The sequence below is a fragment of the Vanacampus margaritifer genome, chromosome 1 (genome assembly GCF_051991255.1).
Source record: "Vanacampus margaritifer isolate UIUO_Vmar chromosome 1, RoL_Vmar_1.0, whole genome shotgun sequence".
NCBI lineage: Eukaryota > Metazoa > Chordata > Actinopteri > Syngnathiformes > Syngnathidae > Vanacampus > Vanacampus margaritifer.
This window is the reverse complement of record NC_135432.1, coordinates 20549047-20567723: the sequence shown is the minus strand read 5'-3', so window position 1 is coordinate 20567723 and position 18677 is coordinate 20549047. Positions and strand designations below refer to the sequence as shown.

Genomic DNA, 18677 nt, shown 5'->3' with positions numbered 1-18677 from the left:
GTCCTTCAACAACACTTAGTCACCGGGTGGGAAGGTGTGCAGCGGGCCCAAGGCGGGTGTCTAACATTAGACAAAGCTGAGGACAGATTAGTACAATATGACAGCATCTTCACACAATGCTATAGACTGCGGAGGTTTGTTCGGCGGTTCCAGACCAACATGTAGCTGGACGGCGAAGAGCACTTCATATATGCTGAGCTTGGAGCCTGTCCGCTTCCTCATTCGCATGTACATCAACACAATATAGGCAGGACCTTCGTCCAGGGGAGGCCTGTTTCCTCACAGTACTTTGCTAGTTTGTTTTTAAGTTTTAAGTGTGCCATTTTCTCTCTCAACAGCGACTCCGCTGGCTGGGTGATATGAACAGTGCTTTGTGACGTTAATGCCAAGATAATCTACTACCCGCAACTGTGTTAAAACCCTTTGTTAACCAGTGTGTATTAACAGCAGATACAAAAGACAAATTGTTTTCCAGACGGTTTCATTCATCTCGCCGAACTACTAAAAATTCCACAACAATTGTCTACATGTGTAGCTGTACTGTTTGTTTACATATCACTTGCTTAAAGTATTTATGAGTTTCCCCACACTGATCTGAATATGACTGGCCAAAACTTTTGAAGTCGTGAGGCCGCCATATTGCTCCTCCGGCATACAATCTTATACATTTACAGTATTGAAATAGTAGAAACAGCATGATTTATGATGTTTTAAATTTGTTAAACATAAACAAAAAGACTTCATATATTTTAAAACGTGTCTTAAATATATGTATAAATGATATCCTTAATGATGTTTACAGGAGGAAACCTGTATTTTTTTTAATTAAAGAATTATAACTGTAATTCAACAAAACATGCCTCTGCCAAATCTAATATTGGGGTCTAAGGAACTGAGCGATAAAAGAAAGGGGGGTCTTCAAAGCAGCACAAGTTATTTTATTTATTTGTTTATTTATTTATTTATTTATTTTACTTGTTGAAGGTAGTGACCAGTTTTAGTTAGTTTCAATATTTGTTTTCTTTTCCTTTTTTAATGTGTATTACTTGTGCGCAATATTAAATAAACACCATGGTAAAATGAAAAAAGTAACACGTGTCTTACCTAGCTTGCATTTCGGCTGAGTTAATAAAAAAGCGGGCTAGCCGGGCCATTGGAACCAAAAGTCAAGCAGGCATCTTTGTCGCTTAGGGGCGACGTCATCTGAAGGTGCTTTTCTATTGGCTGCTGCTAGATGACATCGCTTCTGTGCGACACACTTTCAAACGTCTTTATTCCAGTTAATATCGAAATAAATATACTTAAAATCACATTGAAAATCATTCCCAAAAGCTCATGTATAAAATGAATTACCAAAAACTAAAAAAAAAGGACATGTTCGCTTTAATCATAGTTAGTTTTAGTTAGTTTTGTAAACATAAAATGTAGTTTCAGTTAGTTTTCGTTTTTTTAAAAGCATTTTCGTTTTTTATTTTATTTTGTTAACTAAAATGTTTTTTTAATTTTTGTTTTTTTCCGTTAGTTTTCGTTAACTAAAATAACCTTACATCACAAATCATGGCTGGTGTCTTAAATGGAAAACTTGAAACGCATGTTTCTCACTGTACGGAAAGGGTGGTAGTAGTAAAATCGATCAAGACCAGAGCGTTAAGTCAAGCATGTTTATTGAGAACAGGGAGAAAGGAATGAGGTCCTAGATGGAGTCAGTGATCCGCCTGAGAGAGCCGATCCTGGGGCTGGCGCCTCCCCAGTCGCTGAACCGGTGGTACTCGCCGGGCCTCAGGTAGAAGGTCTGACCTCTGTAGTTGGGTTGGTCGTACAGCAGCCAGTGGCCGTCGACAACGTTGCACGAATTTACGTCAGACATACGCAGGCGGTCCAGGACGTTGGGGCAGTCGTCGCTCACCTCCTGAATTTGGCCGCTCATGTCCGGCCGCTCGTACAATTGGATTTTGTAGGAGCTTCGGTGCTGCGGAAGAGACAGGTTCAATTATTTTACCAGTCACGAGAGTCAGTGCAAAAAATAGTTCAACTGCTGGCTACAAAGATTTATTTAAAAAATGGTCCCATACTGTAAAATATAAAAACAGAACGTGTGTTAGCTGTTAGCCTTAGCTTAGTTGTACATGAGGTACTTGTACACATAAGTACGTGTGACTTGTATCAGGAAGAGCATCCAGTGTAAAAACTTTGCCAAATAAATAATGCAAATGACTCACTATGATGGCCCCTCATGGGACAAACCAAAAGTGAAAACACCAACAACCAATTAGTTAACAGCATTAGCGTCAGGTAAGTGACACATACCTGATTGTTCTGTAAAGGCTTACAACTTTGTGGCAGTATAGCCAGAATACATTATTTGTGTTTAGAGATGTGTCCACATGCCACATACAAAACATAGAGAGGGGTTGCAACTAATTGATTAATTTGTCACTTAATCAATTCATCGTAATTTTTAAAAAATCAATTCCTTTGTTCCAAAAACGGGACATTATTTCAAATTTACACCATAAATGAAGAATGATTCAGTTACTGGTTTGGTCTGTAACATGTCAGAACCAAGGCAAAAATGTTGATTGTTTTCCAAAGTAAAAGCAGGTGTTTCCAAATGTCTTATTTTGAAACATCACAAAGATAATCAGTTTGCTGCTGTCATGCAGAACGACCGATATTTGACAATAGTTACTGTTTAGTACGGAAGCGTATTGCATTCACTTGAAAAAAAAAAAAGTCCTGTTTTTCTGACTAATTTATTGGGGTTGTTTTTTTGAATATTTTTTTTAAATATTTTTTTCCCCTATTTTTTAAAATATTTTTTTTCCTCTGTTTTTCTGAATATTTTTTTTTCTGTTTTTTTAAATATTTTTTTCCTCTGTTTTTCTGAATAATTTTTTTTCAGGTTTTTTTAAATAAATTTTTTCCCTCTGTTTTTCTGAATAATTTTTTTTAATGTTTTTTTAAATAATTTTTTTCCCTCTGTTTTTCGGAATAATTTTTTTTCCTTGTTTTTTTAAATAATTTTTTTTACAAATTTTTTTCCCCCTGTTTTTCTGAATATTTTTTTCTCCTGTTTTTCTGAATATTTTTTTTTTCAGTAAAACTGAAAAAAATATTCTGAAAAACAGAAAGAAAAAAATTACTCAAAAAAACAAAGCAACCCAAAAAAATTAGTCAGAAAAACAAGAAAGAAAAAAAAACACTCAAAAAAACAAAGCAACCCCAAAAAATTAGTCAGAAAAACAAGAAAGAAAAAAAATTACTCAAAAAAACAAAGCAACCCAAAAAAATTAGTCAGAAAAACAGGAGGTTATTTTTTTCCCCCAAGTGAAAGCAATACGCTTCCGTAGTTTAGCAGCTGGAATTCCGAGGATTTGGAATATGTTTAATTAAACAAGGTATCTAAATGATTCATCGATTATCAAAACAGTTATGGATTACTTGATAATCAATGACTTGACAATCAATCGATTAATTGTTGCACCATTACAGTTGTGTATCAACTGCTGCATCCATGAGTTAAAATACTCCCACCCACGCACACTGTAGTCATGGTAACAAAAGTTGGGCTGGCCATTGGCCCAACAGTAGAATAAAAATGATGAATAGTGCTACAAAAAAGAAGAAGCTTTGCATTCAATTGTAAACAGAAAGAAAATGCATCATATGTCTCCTTTGGCCAGGTCCAGTGATTTTGATCCAAACTCACCAGCGGAATCATACGACACGAGCGGATGCAGTCGTTGATGCCGATCATGCGCTGGTTATCCGAGTACTCCCCTCGGCGCAGGAAGTACTGGTGGCCCAGGTATTGGGGCCTTTCGTACACCATGAAGCAGCCGCTCTCCACCCGGATGGAGTTGCAGCGGTTGAAGTAGGGATGCAGGTCGGCGCAATCGCTCACGCACTCGTGGTGTCGACCTTGAAAATTTCGATCCTCGTAGAAAATGATCTGCGAAGACACGGTGGGACATGCGCACCGTGTATTATATCCTTTTTGCGAGCTAACAAACTCAACTTACCTTTCCCATTGTTCTCTCGGTGAGCCTGACTAATGCTCAATGGGCACTCTTGGTTGCGCCGTCCTTTTATATTAAGTAGCTGTGTGATGGCACAGCACAAAGTATTGTCATACAAATGGGTTTTTACGAGCTCAAATCTGGTTATGTATGGCAACGCGGGTGTGATGGCCACTTATTGTTGTCTGCTTTTGACATGTTCATCACTATTGATCAGAACACAGCACAGGGCTCGCTGCTCACGGTATCAGCAAAACAGCAGCAGCGGCCTTTATGTGCGGCCTTTTCACACACATAGCCTGCATCCCAAATGATGCGGCCATTAATAACTTTTATTGATTAATGTTATAGCGCAGGGCAATATTTTTGAAATGGGGGAAAAAAAGGAAGATTGTTTTAATGATGTGCACCTTTGCCATGAAAACATGGATGTGAACTCAGAGGAGCTACTTTACAAAAGCACAGTCAGTGTCAACAACTTAGCAACTGAAAACAGTTTTAGCATAAACAAACAAACAACGAAGGCCAAAAAAAAAACAGGCATGAGCAGAATAATTTTCACATTGATTTTGTAAAAGAGCTCAGTGGAAGATGTTAGACATTATTAACATTTTAATTCTTTATTTCATATATTAACCATGTTGAAATGTTTTATAGATGTAGAGTAGGTGAAATAGTGTTGAACTCAGTATGATTTGACCTTAACCTTGTTTTCGTCTAAAAATTCCTTCTCAGTGTTCTGTGCGAAAACACATTCTGTTCGTGAGAACATATTCTGCTTCGAAATAGCACACACACACACCACTGACTCTGTTCGCATCATCACTCACGGCCACTCTAGATTTTGTTTTGGGAAAAGTGCCCTGAGAGTATATTTTGTCTAGAGATCAACACAGCTGCAACTCTGTTATATAACATATTTACGTATTCATGATGGGAGGAGAAATAGGTGTTGTCCTACTGATTTGGATTCTTTAAAAGCTGGATTACGCAAAAGAGGGGGCACATGGGCACTCTGAAATTCCACCTCATACGTGATGTTCAGTATTGCTGTGACCGGAGAATTCTCTGAAATAAATCATCCTTGCGCAGGGACTCTGTTCATGTCTTATCTCATCATTTGATTTATTGGACATGCAAAAGTATGGATTTTTAAGTATACTCCTTCAAAGACAAACCTTGCATTACGCACAGACCGACAACTCGGGAGCTCTTGGCTGTGCCTTGGAAATCCCTCCACATTTTCTACTGAATTATGCTTCTTCTTGAGTTGGGGAAATGATTTGACAGTACTGTACATGGCTCCGTTCATTCACGAACGTCATTAATAATGGACAATATTGATGAAATGACGCCCCCATGTGGCCAATAATAAAGTGGAAAGAATTATGATCCGTCTTTGATATGACTGGCAAGATTTTGAGGCCCTTTAAGTCTGCTGCTCACTTTCAAAATGTTGCTCATTCTGCTCTCCTTTTACTGGCATCGTGTATATTTTAGAGTTCATTTTAAGGTTAATTTACTTGTTTTTAATGATGCTCAATGCACGAAATAGAATTTTGAATCACTACTGCCATATGTAGCTGAAAAAAATTAAACTGCAGACTCCCGTTTCACGTACAGAATGGGGTAGATGCCACGGACTTCCGTGTTTTACACATCAGCGGCGTTTGCGGCCAACACTCGCACCTCACCCCTACCCCCCCAACGATGAGCGGGAGGGCGTCTCGGCTATTTGAAATGCTTCGGACACTGAGACAGACGCTACACACTCGCAGCCTCGCACCCGTCAACGGGAACGCGCAAGCGAGGGGCACAAAAGCAGAAGCACAAGTACTGGGACGTGGCCCACACGTCGCAAACCGGAAACTAAATTGATGGGTGAAAACCCGGAAGTCCCGCGTCTTTCGTGGCATATAGTCCATAGCTCATGTTACATTCCAGACAGAGGGCGGGAAATTCGAACCCGAATTCAGTCTGAAAACTATTGACCAGAGGCTTGCAGGAACAGCTAAGTGTTAATTTGCTAATTAGAAGGCATTTGAGTCAGAAATGGTCAAATAAAAAGGCTATTGTAAGGATATATTTGGGCAAATTGTTAGAACAGCTTTAAACCACTTTTTTTAATGGCTTTTGACTGTGCATTGATTTAGTGTTTTATGGTGTTTACTGCTTTAGTTATTTATTGTTTTAACTGTCTTTGTGTGTCTGATTTTACTGCGTGTCAAGTGTAAGCAGCAATGGTTGTTTTTAAAGTGCTCTATAAATAAAGTTGAGTACAGCTTGCACAGTATAACAGCTGAACAGCATGCTGACAAGATGTTTTTCTGTTAGCACAGGGACACCCCGACATGTTTTGAATGCAGAGAAATCAAATCAGACATCATTATTCAACTATATGTATGTTAAGTGCCAATTGTGTTCATATCCTAAACAACCATCATTTTTTTAGCAGCTATCTATAGTCACTTGAAGATGGGGATCAATTACTTTTTCACACTAGGCCAGATAGGCTTGGATATTCTTTTTCTGATATGTAAATCAAATACTTAGAAACTTTAAACACTCCTGCCCTAGAAACTACTTTTAACTAAACTTGATCTGAAATGTTTAAAAGTGCTAAAAACGCAAAAATCTAAACAAAACAATAAGAAATGATGCAAGAGATGGCTCATCAGTTTGAATGGGACACTTTAATTACAGTTCACCCCATAAGTGCTTGTGTTTGTATGTGTGTATGTACATGTAATAAAAAAACAGACATCTGTACAACATTAACAAACACGAGGGGGGGGAGGGGCGCGAAATACCACCCATAAAAAATAATTTGTCCTCTTTATATATCCAGTAAATACGAATAACAAGTTTCAGAAAAATAAATTCCCGCCCTTTTTACGTCAATAAACTCACCAACGGCACGAAAGGAAGGGCGGGGCCAAAGATAGTTTGACACAAGTTGCATCAACTTATACACCATTTCCCCCGTTTCTACGCCACGTTTATCTTGGTACACAAAAGACAAGACTGGAGGAAAGATCATATCACTGTAAAGCACCTCCCACGATTCATCGCCATCCCGCAAGGAAAACACCCACAAAATAGCGGTAATGAAACCAAAACAGCCAATCCCAGAGAGGCTCCCATGTGACGTCATCAGTATAAAAACATTCTTCCTGTTCTGCTGGTGAAAGGAAAAGTTCGTCCAAAACGTTCTGTAATGAATGGCTTAGTGTGGGCCATGCCCGCAAAGGGGGTGGGGGGTGGTGCACCAATCTTAACATCACATCCTGCTGCGTCACTGGTGACATCTTTAAGGCTTCTTTTTTTTGTAGTATTCCTGTTCTCCCTCAATAGACAAAATAAAGCAGCGGCTCTCTATTAGAAAAATACAACAGTCGAACGCAATGGCTTAGTGCTGCGTTCAGGAGACTGGGAAACGGCACCCTGGTCTCGTCGACTTTTGGGGGTTTTCTTCCCCGGGAGTAAACTGCACTTGGTTCTGATTGGACATCTTTGGCAGCTTCATTTTTGTGACGAGGATGAACGAGCTTTCAAGCAGGGGTGAGCAAACTTTTTTTTTTTTTTTTAAGAATAGAAAGGCCAGGTCAGGTACATAAAAAAGTTACTAAAGAAATAAACTAAAATAGTAAATAATTAGTGTAGTTTAAAATGATTATTTATAGCTGAGCAGATTATAATTAAGCAGTTGATTTGAATTGAAACCGATTAATAAAGCATTTTTAATTGTATCTTTTACTTATATTTTTGTATTGAATGTAAAAGTTTATTTTAGTAAAATAACTGTTGCATTTTTAAATTTCAATGCATGAATTCTAATAAGCCAATTATTTTATTTAAAAAAAACATTAACAAATTATTCAATTAAAATACAAATTAATAAATATGTTTCAATTCATTAATTAATGACCTAATGAGAAAATGTAGCTAAATTAATGCAACAAACATTGCAGGACTCTTGATAATGTAAATGCTTGTTGGGTCCAAATGAAGAATGAAATTACCCATGTGCCTACTTTGCCCACCCCTGACTAAGAGCCTTTCCATCTTTTACATCCAATCGCCACATGTAGAGGGGCCTCAGGGTTATATGCCCGGCACCCATGGGTTCATTTAATGACCCATCTGCCCAAAATGCCGGAGAAAAACAGTCACTGTGTCACTCAGGGTCCAAAATGGTCCAACTGTGCACGTCTGTGGATATAAATATATAAACACAACAGTCAATGTCAGGTTGCCATGGAGAATATGAGCATCAAAATAACCATCAGCCGTTGGTGTTCTTCTGTCCTCTGTGATAGGTTCAAGAACACCACAGACACGTCAACCGTCACGGTTAACCCCTTTTTCCTTTTTTGGGGGGGGTCATTGTGCATCAAAGCAGTTGTCCAGTAAACAAAGACACCACAGCTTTAAGAAGGTGCAGTGGCAACCATCCTCCAGCTCAAAAAGCCCACAAATGGAATGAAGCCAGGAATATCCTGATGAGGCCCCGGCAGCCCTCAAGGAACGTCTTCGGGTGCCCCCGAAACACAAAATGTCTCTGAACAAGAACCTGTGGCCATGTTCATCATCTTCATCATGGTGTCCAATGAGGCGTAGCCTGGACAAAAACTCACCCAAAAAAGACCAATCAGTGTGAAGAGAGGATCGTCAATTGTTGGTAAAGATGATGTCAGCTAGCAGGGAATAAATAAGTAGAGAAAATAGCCTCCTCCTCATGAATATTAAAAAGAAGGCGGAGCTTTAGCTCTCTTGGGGGAAAAAATATTTTCCTCTTCTCTGCAAACAGGAAAAATCCCATATGTCTGTCTTCCTTTTTTAGGTCACTCCAACCGCAGAGCGTGCGCATCACGACGGATGACGGCGATGCCGCCATCTTGGCACGTGGTGCAAATAACAGGGCAGCTTTCTGATGCGCAAACACAACGTTCAGGGCTTCTGGGGACCAGGGGACAGAACCACAGGGGTGGACAGACCGTCCACGCTCAGAGCCGGGATGTGGATCTGATTACTGCCGTTCGTCGGGAACTGGAGGAAACACAGACAAATACTGTCAAGCCCGGGCCCAATCGCTAATCGCCATTGACAAATTTGTGCACTCGCTGTACAACCAATGGCATTTACATTCATTTCAATGTTGAGTGTTGATTAACTATTTATTGTCCAATGTATGTTAATGCTTGTAAAACCAGTTAGTGTGAACAAAACTTGCAATTTTAGTAGATTTTCTGTCAAACTGAAAAGAACAAAGCAAGAACTCTTGAATTGCTTTAGTGGGCCACATAAAAAACTCTGTCAGGCCGGATGTGGATCTTGAGGTTAAACTACAGGTATAAGCAATGATATCCGCCAGTAGCAAAAGCTGACATTATTCTGAAGTGGCTTCCTTGCGAGTCACCTGGAAGGAGAGCTTGGCGGGCGAGCGAGGTGCGATGGGACTGAGCGTACTCCAGAAGTGGATGGTGGATGGAAGCGGACTTGGGGTCAACAGGACGGGAGTCTAAAAAGACAAACAAGTCAGCAGGTCAGCGGCGTGTGCGACACATCGGCACGGGCAGAATTCACTCCAGCTGAGCGTTGGCTTACCAGAGCGTGTGAGGTGATGACGGTGGGCGTCAGCGTGTTGGTTGCCGAGCCGGGCGCCAGCAAACTGTTGACGGCGGCGTTGACCTGCCAGGGTTAAAAACAGGAAGTGGTGTTATGAGCCGGAGGCAATATAGACATTATCACAAGGGCTTTTTTTTTTTTTTTTTTTAGAGGGCTGGGTTTTAAAAATTGACCTCCTTTTCGAGCCTGATATGGATTCATAAAACCATGAATAAATTATTTATTTAATAATTTCCCCCCATAAATTCATAAGAAAATAGAATTTTAATGACTGACTTTTTTTTGTATCTCACTGTTTTCTTGAAAAAATATATTCTTACATTTATGAAATACCTGACTTATTGCACTTTAGTTGCACCAAACATTTTGACCACAGAATCTATATTTACTATTACTGGATTTGAATTATGAACATATTTTCATCTCGTCCTTGCTGACGTCAATATTTATATATATAATAAACATTTAACCAGTTACTGCCGCCGCAAAATTTAATTTGGAATTTAATGTTTTAGGAGTTTTTGTCATGTCCTTGATATTTAAGAAGAATTGATGTTCCATCATTAATCAATATTGGATTGAATTGAAGCGAATGGAATCAGGGTGAAATCAAATCGAACTGAACTCAAAATTGAATCGATTATGAGGAAATTCAAATCGATACCCAGCCCTAGTTATCACCTTATCCAGGGAGAGGCCCGGGGGGAGGGAGGGCAGCTCCAAGCCTCGAGGCTTCTTGGGTTTGGGAGAAATCACTTCTGGAGCGCAGATCGATGATGTCACCGCGGGTACGGACGAACCTACAACACACACGAAAAAACAGGGACATTTTTCCAAGAGGAAGCACTTATTTTCACATTATGTGTAAAGAAAAAAATCATTACTACAGCGTTCCTACAGGTTTCTTCAAGTTAAATTCAAGACTTTTAAAGACCTATTTAAGACTATTTTGCCAAAAATAATAATAATACCTTTTTCACAGCCTTATTGACAAAGGAAAAACAAAATGTGTGAATGTGCATTAAATGATTTCTTGAATGTTTAAATGTGGAATGTGTGCAGGATGTAAGAATGCAAGCATATTGAGTAGGCTACGTGGCATACCACAGCGCAGACACGGACCACAGACAATATTGCAATGTGGCACCAGCTCAGTGGCCTAGTGGTACAGTGTCCGCCCTGAGACTGGGAGGTCGTGGGTTCAATTCCCGGCCGGGTCATACCAAAGCCTATAAAAATGGAACCCATTGCCGCTCTGCTTGACACACAGCATTAAGGGTTGGAATTGGGAGGTTAGATCACCATATGATTCCCGAGCGCGGCTGCTGCTGCTGCTCACCGCTCCCTCAGGGGATGGGTCAAATGCGGAGAACAAATTTCGCCCCACTTAGGTGGGTGTGACAATCAGTGGATCTTATCTTATCTTATCTATAAATATATATTTGCCAATGACTGTAAAGGCGATGTTAGGCTAAAACAAGGGAAACTGGGCACCGACAACAAGCATGGCAACTATTGTATGTGCTAGGCATGTGTACAAATGAAAGGAGTTTAATTAACCACGCTTTATTGAATTTACATTTCCCCAAATCTCCAGTCTAATATGAAATTAGCGGCACTGAACAAAAACAAACTAACTAAACAAACAAAAAATAATAATTCTGCGTGACTGCTTTTGTGTAGTGGGGCTCTTCAGTGAACTGTCGGATTATTTTGGCTATAGATCTCAATCAGTATGAGCGGGGCTGTGTTGCATTCTCAATGATCGGCTCTTCCGCCCCATTTATTTAGGCTAAAAACCAAAACCAGGGCTCTAGACTAACTTTTTGAGGTGAGACCAATTTATTTTCTTGGTTGCACCAGCGCCAAATTTAGTTGCACCAAACATTTTGACCACATCACTTTCACAAAGCCCTAATATAAAGAAATTCACTTCCTGAACAATTTATTTTAATTTTTATTTCTGTAAATTTCTGTCAGGAACATCACAGCAGGACTGCGTGCATGAGTGTTTCATATATATTTAATAATATATATTAGGCCTACTACTTTTATTAAATGTATACTGTATTTAAAACGAATGCTTTAAAGAATTAAGATAAGTCACTCACATCATTATTTGCTTAAGAGTGACATTTCAACAATGCACATTTTGTGCACACATACACACACTGTAATTATGAAATTACGATAACAAATGCATGACGGAAGGGTAACACTTTACTTACGTGAGCCGAGAAGCTGCTAGCAGTTCGCCATACGCAGCAGACTCCCCACACGCCCGCGCGCGCTGCACGATTTAGGTAGGTCACATATTTTGTTTTCTAAACGGCGTATTGCGCCAAAAAGGATTTTCGTGGCTGTCGAGGTTTACCAATGCAGCCCCCTTGCAGATGAGCTGCTAGTGAAGCTCGCTAAAGTCACCTCCTGCTCGTTGCAAGCCATTCATGTGCACTGTGACCGAAGAAACATCGTGAAGATTAACTTAACACTTCCTGCTGCATCTACAAAATAAAAGTGCTTACATTTATTTTAGAGCTGTCAGGACAGCCTTATTGTGATGAGGTGCAAAAACAGTGTAGGTCCATGAAACTGTGCATATGACATTTGTGTCTGTCAATGAGCGTCTGATTGAGGCTGTTGGGGCGACGGAGAATTTGAAACCCCGCATACGGCATATCGTTTAAGACCAAAAAGCAATACTTTTTAAGGTATTTTCAAATTTGTATATTCAATGCTTTTAAGACCACGCGAGAATCTTGTACTGTGTCTATGGAAGTTGATGCAAGTTAGCACTTGGAAAAGCTTGTTTGATGTCAGACAGCATAAAGTTGGCGAAAAGCAAGATTTCTTCTTGAATAATGTAATTGATCATAATTTTCTCGCTTGCTACCTGTTTGTGAGTCCTTCCCTTCTCCTTCTGGTCTCCCCTCCCTGGGCTGGGTGCTGGCAAGGGACGTAGCTTCAATGATGGTGAGGGTCGTCAGCGGGTCGACCGTGCCGCAAACGAGCTGAGGAACCTGAGGAAGGTCAAGACCACAAAGACAAGTCATGAGCACTCAGATGACGATTACAACAAGCAGGGGTGTCCTCTCATAAATAAAACAACCAAAACATAATTTTCCAATCAGTACTCAATTTGTCCTGGCCTGAAAAGTAGTGGGAGGAAGAAAACGTAATCAATCAAAGTCGGTTAAATTTACTTATATCAATCCAGTGAAGTAAAATGTCCCACGTTCTTTTAGTTAACTCATTCACTGCCTTTGACGGCTATAGACGTCAAAAATGTATTTGAACTATTTCTATTAGTTTCAATTTTTTTCACACTTTTGTTAACAAGAGTATAAAACCTAGAAAAAAAATGTATTGTACATTTAGAACAGATATAAAATTTGTGATAACTTTGAGTTTAAATAAAGTAATTGAACAAAAAAGAAAATATTAAAAAATTTGAGGCGTCAGACGATTAAATCGCATGACTTCAATAGTTAATTCATGACTAATCACATTTTATATCTTTTCTAAATGTACAATAATCTTTTTCCCCTAGGTTTTCATACTCTTAACAAAAGTGGAAAAAAATGTGAAACTAGTAGAAATAGTTCAAAGGAATTTTGGACGTCTATAGCCGTCAATGGCAGTGAATGAGACTGCTCTTACCTCCTCCACCCGTTTCTCCTCCAGCCCCACCATCTCCAGAAGCTCCTCCTCCGACGGCAGGGTCTCCTCCTTGATGACGATGGGCGGCGGGGGCGGGCGTGCCAGGGGTGGGACAACGGTGGGAGGTGTGGACGTCATGGCGGGGCGCTGCTGTGTGGGGGGAGGGTTGATGATGACCAAGACGGGCTGAGAGGGCGTCTGGTGCGGAGGGAAGCCGGCGACGTTGACCAAACACCCGCCGTCATCTTGCGGTGGCGACTGGGGGCCGACGGTCGCCTGCGGCAGCTGGCCGGGACTGATCGAGCCCCCGACGGGAGCCAGCGGGAGGAGGGGGGTGAGGGAGGACGGGTCCCTGACACCGGTGAGGTAAATGTGGGGATGGTCGCTCAAAGGAGGCACAGGAGGATTCTGGGAGACAAACAGGACAACGTGTCAGCACATTAGCACTTCAGAGTCCTCGTTTGCTGGATTCGCCTATTTGCAATTTTTTTTTTTAACTAACCTGTTTTTACACTTAGGCCATAGCACTGTCTAACATAAAAGCTGCTTCAGCGCCACCTTGTAGCATCTTGGGGCAAAGGGACGATGTTGAAATGAGTTGAGGAGCTTTACGTAGTGCTTTGCCGCCATCTTGTGATATCTATAAGCAATTCTAAACTACAAGTTTGCATCAATTGCGCACAGGTTTTCGCCATTTCAGGCAGGTCCAGTTACTAACATTGTGACAGGCATTCATCACTCACGAGATGTTTGATAACCTTAGTTGTTTTTTTTTTTTTTACTGAGTGTCGACAAATTTTGCTGCCCAGAAAATTTTGTAAATTCCATCGGCTCCCATCTGTCTGGTATGGTGGCTTGAAATTCGGTAGCAAATCTCTAGGACAAGTTTGAATTTAACAGTCCTCTGAAAATGGGCTTGATGACTTCAAACCAAAATTTCAGTCTTCCCGTACCTTTGTTTTGGACGAGTCATCAAAATTGAAATGGGAATGCTCAACTGAATTTTAGCATTGAAAATCTTTTTTTAAATTTACATCTTCATTCTCTCTATATACGTGCGTCAATGTAAGTGGCAATGAGACAAAATCTCTCGGACACGTTTGCCTTTAACTGACTGCTCAAAATTGCTGCCTCAAAACAAAAAAAGCAGACTTCTACTGTCATTTGGAGACTTGTTTGCATGTCTGCTCCGCAGTGATGATTTCGGTGCTGAAAAATGTTCGTCGCAAAAAAAAAATTCAGACAAAAATGAAAGGAAAACTAAAATAAAAGCCATTCATTGAGACAATGACGATAATTGAATTGATTGACAAATTTGTCAATGACTAAAACGAAAACAACACAGTGACGAAAATGTACAAAATCCAATCAGAAGGAGTGAAAGACGGGTGGGAGGAAAGAACCACTCAGAAACTGTTCACTGCACTTTATTTAATGTTCAAACATGATTCCATTCATTGTGCAGCCGTAATATTGCTCTCGGGCAATTATTCACTTTTTTTTTTTATTTAGGTGAAAACAAAGTTTTAAGACGGCATATAAAATATTGTCAGTTCAACATGTTTCACTGAAACGAAGTTTAATAAAGACACTGTTGTGTTAAATGTGTCTTGCGTGTTAAACCACAGTTACAAACAGGTGTGTTAGAATTTTCTGTATAAAAGTTTAAATGTATGCTGAAGGAAAACATAAAATTGCTCTTTATTTCCTCGACTAAAATTGCTCGTTATTATTGTCGACTAAAATTGGATTAAAACTAAAATACAGTCAGATGACTAAATTATGACTAAAATTTTGGTAAATGGTTAGTCAAAAGACTACAACTAAAACAAATTTAGAATTTATTGCCAAAATTAGCATTGCTGCTCAGAGAAACTGGCTTTAGGGGCTGAATTTTCCAAAAATGTGATTGTTTACATAATGACATGCTTCAAATTTGGAGCGATCGGCCAAATTATTTTGGACAAGTATATCTTCAACGGACTCCTGGAAAAGGACAAAACGAGCCTAAAATGCTTCAAAGCGTCTTGAGACGACACTGACCTGTGTTTGAACGGGGGTGCTGGCAGCCGTCTGTGGGCTGACGACAGGAGTGGCACACGGTGACGGATGCGTGACGATCACCTGGCGAGACGGATCGCCGAGTACTGGAGAGGAAACCTGGGAGGAAGAGGAAGACGAGATTTAGGAGAGCCACGTCCAAGTTTGTCCTGCGCTTGTCCTGCGCTTGTCTCCCTCACCTCTCTGGGCGCACGATCCAGCTTGGGGACGGGCTCCAGCACCAGTTCAGCTTTGATGGGCCGAGAGTTGGGCGCGGCCTGCAGCGACTGGATGGTGAAGGTGGAATAGAGGCCCGACTTCATGTAATCGTTCCGAGAACTCTTGTACGAGTTGCCGGGCTGACGATCAATACGAATCAATTCATCATGTGAGCTTTTGACATCCAATCGGGTTTGGTGGGTCTCTACCCACCTGTGTTACGTTCTTGGACGGGCAGCTTTTTGATTGGCTGTTGGCATCCGGGTTCTCCCGCCTTTGGCTGTCTTCAGGGTTGTGTGTCCCGTCAGGCAGGCATGGGTCAGGCTGGCTCACAAACCTGTACACAAACTTCTGTCCGCTCACCTTCTTGATGATGTTCTGGAAAAACACACATATGATCACATTTGCATTTTTGTAATTTCATTTATTGCAAATTTCCCTATTGTGGCCTCAATAAAGCAATGCTATTTCTTGTCATCATCATAATATTAGTACTGTGGAGTTTCAGCATCAACATAATATATATTTAAGTCATAATTTTAGTAAGTTGACGACACTTGTCAGTAATACCTTGTCATAGTAGTATCTGAGCGCACGGCTGAGTTTGTCGTAATTCATGTTGTTTTTGTTCTTGCGCAGGCCCCACAGGCGAGCCACTTCTTCGGCGTCGAGTAGCTTGAACTCGCCGTCCTCGCCGGTCCACGAGATCAAGTGACGCTGGCGCTGGTCATCCAGCAGGTGGAGCAAGAACTGCCATAGCGTGATCGAAGGGTCCATGGCTGGCATGGCAGAAATCCAAAAGGGGTGTTCACAAGATGGGTTGATAATTTATTACCTCATACAGTGTCCCAAAATAAATATCATACAACATTGACACATGCGCACACAGAGCCTCCTCACACATGTAAATGAGCATCATTGTCATTGGCTGAGCCCTTATGCAACAAACCCGTCAATCATCTTGGAAATCATCTGCATGTCGACGAGTGACCACGGAGCCACAGAGCCTTCCTCCCTGCTCAAAAGCACTTCAGTTGTACATCTGACTCCGGGTCAGCCTAAGTGGACCATCAGGTTCTGTCTGGCACCACTGGTCTCAAATTTAATGCTCCACCGTCCAACCATAACGCTCCGATTTCCTCTTGTTATGATTATGTGACAGCACCACATGTAATGTCATGAATGTTAAAACTGTCATTGTAGGCTATGTAGTATTGTCCAGTGGTAGCGAATAAGGGACAACTAATACCGATTTTTTTTTTTCTCAGACTGTTATTTGGCAGGGGAAAAAAATGATAACCAATCAAATGGCCAATAAATTTCAGAAACAGATCATTAAAATAACTTATCTGGTTTCTTAACACTTACAACAACTAAGATATGAATTACAGGCAGAATATTTTACATCCGTCATCTCTGCATATCAAAAAGCTTAAGCAATGTCATGCTCAAGAGCTCCTGCAGCACCACTGTTACACGGTAATCTGCTATTGTTGTTGTAAATGTTGGCAGTGCACAGTCACACCAAAGCCACGTCATCACAAAAAAAAGACGTGTATGTGATTGAATGGAGCCAAAGTTCCATCTAGAGGACAAACGGAGCAAGGACATCATTCTGAGTGACTCCAATACTAAACAGCAGTTACTGTTTCCTGAGAAAGTAAGAACTGGCAAAACACTGGCCAATTATGATTATTTTGAAAAGGGCCGATAAAATTCCTAGTTGTAACACTGTGTGCTAGTACCGCACTAGTCGCACTAGTAGTCTATTATGCAGTCCCGATGACACAAATGGGCAGCAATGGTTGCCACGGCAACAACCAGGAGATGGAAGTTCAGAGCTTCCTTGCTTTGTAAGAATACTGACATCACACATGCACACCTTAAGAGTGATGAGTGCACACTTGGCATCCCAAAGAAAACTAACGTGTTGCGCTCTACATGATACGCACGCACACACACGCACGCGCGCACACGCACGCACACACACACACCTTACCGTTGATGAGCGGGTTTGAATCCATCTTGCTCAAATTGCTGTTACCGTTGTTACGTGTTCACCAGCCGCCTCACTGCTCCTCCATGTTGTTTTGTGTTTTTCCTCTTCTTTCCCTCCCTCGCTGTTTGTTTGCTCAAGTGTGTGTTTATGTGTGTACGCGTGTCCGTGTTTGCGGCTGTCAGAGCAGCAGCTTGTCGGCGGACTTGCGGCTGTTACGTAACCGCTCCGAGGCGCTGCTGCCCGGATCCGCAGCGGCCATGCTAACACTCAGAACCCCAAAAATGTGTTAACTTAAAACAAAAAACAAACAAACAAACGAACAAGAACCAAAGCAGACTAATCATCCACCATAAATAAAAATAAAACAAAATAGCGCGTCTAGGCACTACCTAATGGACGTCCAAGTGTTGTGTGTTTACTTTAGCATGTTTATGTGTGGACGTCGATCGAGTTGTTCTCTTCTGCGTGTTGCTAGATGCTATGCTAAGCTAAACTAGCAAGACTTCCAAATCTCGTCGTCACCGGTGATCTCGTGGTGCCTCATCAAAGGCGAGTTACGTTCTTTTAAAGCAACGGACAAGTAAAATTCAAATCCCATTAAGTGGAGTGTATGTGAGTTAACCTGTCGTGCTAACATCTAGCTTGTTAGCCTTCGCTCCGGTGACAGCTCTGCGAGTCCCCCGCCTCTCGCGTGTACGTCAGACCGCCGACGCCGCTTCACTGCGGGGGCTGCGGCCGCCAAGTTCTCCCCCGAAAGCCAGCAAAACTCTTCCCCGAAGCGTCAAAAAGTAGTTTGCAAAATCGGCCTTATGCCGATCCCGACTGAAACTCAGCCAACGAACGAAAATTTAATCGCTCATTTGTTTTGTTTTTTCTCTTTTCCGGTTTGGACGAACACCTACTCACTACTTTTTACCTGCGTCAAGTTACATGGCGTAGAACGTTTGATTTCCGCCCATTACTTTCAGAGCAAAAGTTTTGCTGGCGTTACACCGGTCCAAACTTTTCCTTCCAAAGGGCCGAATGTAGAAAAAGCAAAGGATGCGAGGGCCGCTTTGACATTTTTCAACTTTAATTTAAAACACATTTTTATTATTTGGCTTTCGACTCAG

At 41.1% G+C, this 18677-nt stretch overlaps 2 protein-coding genes across 2 annotated transcripts; both read right to left on the bottom strand.

The window, feature by feature from the left end:
- Positions 1-1647: 1647 nt before the first annotated feature.
- Positions 1648-4169, bottom strand: LOC144061401 (gamma-crystallin M2-like). Its single transcript, XM_077581828.1, has 3 exons — positions 4023-4169; positions 3710-3952; positions 1648-1969 (listed from the first exon to the last, which is right to left on the bottom strand). Exons 1-3 carry the CDS (start codon positions 4029-4031, stop codon positions 1694-1696), a joined length of 528 nt encoding a protein of 175 aa, XP_077437954.1. The 5' UTR covers positions 4032-4169; the 3' UTR covers positions 1648-1693.
- Positions 4170-6693: 2524 nt separating this feature from the next.
- elk1 (ETS transcription factor ELK1) lies at positions 6694-18490 on the bottom strand. Its single transcript, XM_077581763.1, has 11 exons — positions 17566-18490; positions 16137-16345; positions 15780-15944; positions 15548-15706; positions 15351-15467; positions 13308-13715; positions 12541-12667; positions 10329-10447; positions 9627-9710; positions 9439-9540; positions 6694-9068 (listed from the first exon to the last, which is right to left on the bottom strand). Exons 1-11 carry the CDS (start codon positions 17588-17590, stop codon positions 8970-8972), a joined length of 1614 nt encoding a protein of 537 aa, XP_077437889.1. The 5' UTR covers positions 17591-18490; the 3' UTR covers positions 6694-8969.
- Between the last annotated feature and the right edge of the window lie 187 nt (positions 18491-18677).